Source organism: Zalophus californianus, chromosome 10, assembly GCF_009762305.2.
Source record: "Zalophus californianus isolate mZalCal1 chromosome 10, mZalCal1.pri.v2, whole genome shotgun sequence".
Lineage (NCBI taxonomy): Eukaryota > Metazoa > Chordata > Mammalia > Carnivora > Otariidae > Zalophus > Zalophus californianus.
The window spans coordinates 41,959,147-41,965,146 of record NC_045604.1 but is presented as its reverse complement, the minus strand read 5'-3'; the positions used below and the strand labels follow the sequence as shown (position 1 = coordinate 41,965,146).

Below are 6,000 nucleotides of genomic sequence, written 5' to 3'. Positions count from 1 at the left end.
GCAGAGGCTACGGTCTGCTTGGGTAGGAGTAGAGGTCGCCGATCTGAGGATCCAGCTCAACTGGTACCCATGTCCGATTGATTCCATCCCCATTGGGAAGAATGTCTCCATAAACTATTCCTTGGAAAATTTCTTCCCCATTTTTCAACCAGATCATGCAAATTTCTGCCCCCCCCCCCCCCCCCCCGCCCCATGCCATGAACTCTGCAGAAAGGAGTTGTAATCCTTGGAAAAGTTGTGATTTACTCTGACCGGTGGGGGCTCTAGGAAGAAGAAATAACGTTCAGTGCAAGTATCGTAGGTACAGAGCATACAATACTAGAACTTGGCAACTGGGTCTCCCAATTTATTTTCTTTATTGCAGGAAACATCTAAAACCAAGAATGACCCAGAGCCCAGGTCTGTCAACAACAAACGTATTTATTGTGTACCTCCTACCAGGGCAGCATGCTGGGGAAGGACGAACGTGGAGTTGAGCCATGTTCGGTCCTCCAAGCGGGGGAAAAGCCACATAGTTTTGAGTGTTTGGAAAGTGTGTCAGGATCATTTACTGTTAACCTTTGAAATACTCTTATGAGTCACAGAAAAGGAAAACTGAGTTACAACGTGTGTGACTGTGATGAGTAATTCAGCAAAAGCCTGGAGATTAGAACTCAGGCTTCTTTACTCTCAATACCGTGCTAGCGCAAAGAGATATCACAGCCAATGCGGCTCTGCTTTGGCTCTGAGCTGCCTGGTGTCCTTGGGCTGGCGCTTTCTCCCTCTCCCTCTGCGGCCACTCTGCCTACTTGTGCTCTCTCTCTCTGTATCAAATAAATAAAAATAAAATCTTAAAAAAAAAAAGTCATGCCAGTGATACCCTCATGAATGGGCTTAGTGCTTTATAGAAGAGGCTCTGAGAGATCCCTGGCCCAATTCTATCACGTGAGGATGCCATCAGAAGCCCACAGTCTGCAACTGAGAACAGGGCCCCCATCCGACCACACTGACACCCTCATCTCAGACTTGCAGTCTCCAGATCTGTGAGAAATACATTTCTATTGTTTGTAAGTTTCCCCAGCCTATGGTGTTTGGTTATACAGCCACATGGACTAAAACAGGGACTGTCATCAGAAACAAACATATGTAATCAATAGATCATGTTGTGGTTATGCCCTCGAAGGAATTCCAGAAATTCATATCGCGAAGGGGCTCCAGTAGTGACAACAATAAACTGTCTATTTGGGGGCCTTGCTAACTCTGGACTCTTCTACTAATTTTCCAGATGGTGCTGTTCTTAATATTCCCTCTGAATTGGGTCCCATCCAGATGTGAGCCATACAGAGCCTGACGGCATCTTAGAAGGGCTGCCTCCTGCTCGTCTGGAGGCCCCACCTTTTCACACACACACCACCCCCCCCCCCCCCCCGCCACCTTGCTATCTGGCCGTCAGATACAGGGAAGAGCTTTACCTCAACAACACCTTCCTTCTATTTTTCCTGAGGCATGAAATTTCGCAGGAAAAAAAGACTTCCCAACATGAAAAATAAAATATGAATGCCACAAGGAGAGATACTGCTTTTTGACAGTGCTCGGAAGAAATCGTTCCCAGATACTTTTCTAAGAATGGATTTTGACCAAAGAGTTGAGAGCCTATTATGACACTCATGGTCCTAATGGGAGGGGGAGCAGATACACTGAAGCCATTCTTTCCATACTCTTCCCGTACAACCCGGGAGTCCAGGTTCTCCCCTTTCCTTCCAAAGAGCTCCTCGCCCCAGAGAGAACCAACAGGATTAGTATTAACCCTCAAATCCCAACTGATAGCAATTCTGTTCCAGTTTTCCTACTGTCTCTCCAGTTTACCTCCCTTCCCTGAGAGCAGGAGGCCAGGCAACGAAGGGTTCTCTTTGTTTGCAGTCCAAGGCCATGCCACTCATCAAGATCTGGGAGTGGAGACTCCTAGGGCGCCACTTCATACCTAGCTTTGGCCTACAATGTCTCAGTGACTGAGGGTCTAGTACAACCCCAAACTGGCCACAGATTTCAGCCAGATCCCAAGCTGTCAGAACTTCTTCAGCCTGGCAACAATAATGAGATGTAACGTGTAAGCAGAGAACTATCTGTACTAAGTGCTTTCATGCACATTTTTCACACCAATGTCTGGGATGTAGGCATTATCACAACTGTTTCTTTTACTCAAGATTACTGCTTTGCCGCCTTCGCATCTATGAGCTCCACTTTTTTCTGATAAGAGGAACCCCTGCTCCTGACAAACACATAACATACATTGGAAAATCAGTTCTCCTGACTCCAAGGTGTGCTTCTGTTGAGAAGTACCAATCTTAATCCTGGAACTCAAGCACAGCCCGTCGTGCACTGGTTACTCTCTCATTGCTAGCCCCCAGACCCAGCTTCTCCTCTGTATTGTGCCCTGGAAGGTTGTGCTCCTCAGACTGCCCCTCCAGGGCTCCCTGGCCTGGCCGGGTCTGGCCGCTTGCTAGGAGGAACATCCTCAGCAAACCTCAGAGAGCCGGAGGAGAGAAAGGTTGGGGTTCTCAGGGACCTGTTCTCCAAGCATTTCACTGCAGTCTGCCAGTGGCTGTATTTCTCCAGAGGCGCAGGACTTGCTAGAAGGCGCTTCTTCAAGGGCCCCTGCCTTCGCCTGCCCCTTCAGATTTGGGGATGTAACAGCTTCCCTCTGCTGCACACCTCTGGGTACCTGACTTTGGGTTTCCTCAATCCTGATGGTCCCTCTGTGCATAATCCTATGATTGAATTCTCCTCGGCTAAATCACATTGAGTACGTCACTTACTTCTTACCAGGACTCTGTTACCCACAGCCGATCTTAGACACTCTTCCGGATGGTCACAGCAATGAGTCGGAGGGGTGGCCTGTGATGCAGTTCAGACCAACCACAGTTCTCCTGTGGGGGGGAAAAAAGGTTTTGTAACCAGAGCGGGGAGAGGGAAGCCCATTCTTCTGGAATGGTGAAGGGCTGAAAGTATCTCTGAGCTTTATGCTGGCGGCCACATCCCCTCCTCATTTGAATCTTGGTTTAAATTCCTTGGGTCCTCACACGGTCCTGATTCCTGCCTTCCAAATAGCTTCCCTCTTTGTGTCTAAGCCAGTCTGAGTAGGTTTCTGTTACCTGCAACCATTGCAATTCAGATGGCTAAGTCAGCCAATGAGTGGGAGGGTTGAAGTTCCAACTCTAGTCATCTGCCTCCAAAGCCGATACCCTTAGACAGAGAGTCTACATTCGTAACTGTGACCCAGATGTCTTCCCAAGGCCCACCACAGCTCTGGAAAGTCCCACCATTAAAGATAACTCCAGTGGGAAAAGGCGCATTGTGTCCAGGAGTTACCCATAGCATGTTATAGACATAAATGCATTTTAAATAATAAGAATTTTTTTTAAATAATAAGATTATAAGTGAAAAGTCTGCATTAAATAAAAGTGGACTGATTGAGTCTCGTCTTTGATGAGCTTTTTACTGAGAGAAATCTTAACATAAATCCTTTAGTAAAGCAAAGACTCTCCATTTGTCTTCTTCGTAAGACCAGATTTTCACTCATACTGGTCTTGTGTGAGCCCCTGGTAAATGAGGATTGCTCCACCTCCCAAAGTACTTCCCAGCTTCTCATTGACAGGAGATGGAAGGATTGGTCTCAATGGATACCCCAAAAAAGAGGTGTCCCTGAAGGTACTCCACCATCAAGACAGGTGGAATTGCTGAATCTTGTCCAGATGCTGATAAAAAATAACTAAGGGAAGTTTTCACAGGGAGTTACAGATCACCACAGTGCAACTCACAAGATGGGTTTCAGAATAGGGTGACTATAACCTAGATTAGAGGAAGTTCTATATAAAACCAAGGGCTCTGGGGACCTGGTGTTCTCCCTTCTCTTTACCTGTCCTTGTAAGTATCTTCCCCATACTCCGGGAACCTCTTTAATGAGGTAATATGTTCTCCTTCCAGCTAGTTCTTTTGATATTATAACTCATGCCAATTGGCCTCCCATGCCCACTTGGTGATGTGAGCCATATTATCTGCAGCCATCCAGAAAATGATATCTTTATTTAAGATAATGAAATCTTGTCCATCATAGGCATGCTGGACAAATGTGGTGCTTCTGTCCTCCAGCAACTCCTAGCCAGTCATCCTCTGGGAAGTGTGAAACCCTGGCTTACACATGTGGTTCAGGAAGGGGATTAGACAGAGACATAAAGGTGGGCATCCGGTGGATGACTGGGGGTATGGCTGGAAGCATCCTCTGCCCCCGAATACATCATCCCACAGGCATGCCTCCAGGAGGTTCCTGTGACATAACCCACCTAGCAACAGACATTTGCACGCCATAGGAACATGATAATTTTTGCCTTGGGGAATTATCCGATAATAGGAACGATCAATTATAAATTTTATAATGCAATAAAGGAGAGGAAGATATGCAAGAGCCAGAAATATCCTGGGAAAGTTAATGTAGTAAGCCATTGTGCATAATCAAGTGTCTCACTAAGCCCGGCCACCAGGAAATGAGACACAGAATGGCCAAATTTAGAATGAGAAAGGAGAAGATACAGGTTAGAAGCCTGAATGGGGATGGCATCAGGATATGGGGGGCAAAGGACAAAGGGCTCCCGAGGAAGAGAGGATTTGGAAGATGCTTCGGGCAGCTGGCAGACACTGAACACGATCGACCAGATTGTCCAGGCTTTGCCAAAATAGTGTAACTCAGCAACTGCTCATGTTCACTGTCAGCCCAAGGACCTCTCTGCAGGAATGGGGGCTGGTGAGGGCAAGCATTCACTTCTGTTGCCTTCACCACCTGAGTGATCGCGATGACTACAGATGCTCCAGCTCCAGCCCCTCGGCAGCTGAGTGTACCTCTCCCAGTGACCAGGCAAGGGGTTCTCCACCATCCATGGAGCCCACGGCTCCTCCTGCAAAGAGACACTAATATGTAATGATGGGATGAGAAAGAGATTCAGTGATCCCATGGCTGGGATCTGAAATGCCCAGGCGAAAATATGTCAGTGAGCTAGTCCCTGGAAGGGAGGCAAAGAGGGAAGATATTTAGAGTCACGGACAATTGCAACCCACATCAGTGTTCTGTGTTTGGCTGCATTCCTCCAGGGACGTAGCTGCTGCTTCATTTTACATAATCACAGAACCCCAGGACCTGGAGCCTGGAAAGGACCTAAGAGCTTCAGCCCAAGACCTGGAGCCTTTTTTGTCCTGGTTTGGAAACCTCAGGATAAAATTTTACAGGTAATCTCAATTTGTAAGTGAAGTAGAGAGCCCTGCTCTGGACTTGGGGTGACAATGTGCCCAGGACCACCCCTAGGGTGCTGTCAGAGGGCTTGATAACCCTGATAACCCATGCCCTTGTTTTGTGAATGAAGGTTCTACGTGGGTAAATGAGGGCTCCTACCCGACCCTGTGTAGGTACACACACACACACACACACACACACACACACACACAGCTCAGATCAGTCAGAGAACCCACTTAAGGACACAGGCCTCCTAAGAAAAAGTGTTTTAAAAGCACTGTGCTTTTCCTTGCTCCATAGGGAAGGCTGTGGGTGAGTGGAGCCATCTACCGTGTGGGGTCACGTCCATGTCCAGGGACTTCTCTTGCCTAAGGACCATACTAGACACCACCTCTCCACAGTGTTTCCAGATCGCCCAGCCAAATGCTCTTGTCCCTTTGGGAACTCCCCTAGCACTCAGATCTTTTTTTCCTATGTGGCCCTTGCCACAGCAGGGAACCTTGGACTGTGTCAGGCTCCCATCCCCCAGGCTGACTACTACTTAATGATGTTGACTCCTTCCCCTTTATTTACAAATATATATTTAAGAAAAAATATCAAATTAAAAAAAATCATTCACAAAATGGTTGGGTTGGTTTTGGTACATGCGAGTCTGTCTAGTCTTTCTTTTTTTCTAAAACTGTTTCTGAAAGCATTCATTACATGGAGACTGTCTTTGAGAACGGGCCACCGCAAGGCCA

General features: G+C 47.3%; 1 protein-coding gene across 1 annotated transcript; it reads right to left on the bottom strand.

Annotated features, from left to right (window-relative positions):
- Positions 1 to 3,845: 3,845 nt before the first annotated feature.
- On the bottom strand, positions 3,846 to 5,639 carry LOC118356007 (major histocompatibility complex class I-related gene protein). Its single transcript, XM_035722192.1, is given in 5 exon segments — positions 3,846 to 3,906; positions 3,908 to 4,166; positions 4,814 to 4,944; positions 4,946 to 5,033; positions 5,591 to 5,639. Coding segments are annotated over 5 exon segments (588 nt in total).
- Between the last annotated feature and the right edge of the window lie 361 nt (positions 5,640 to 6,000).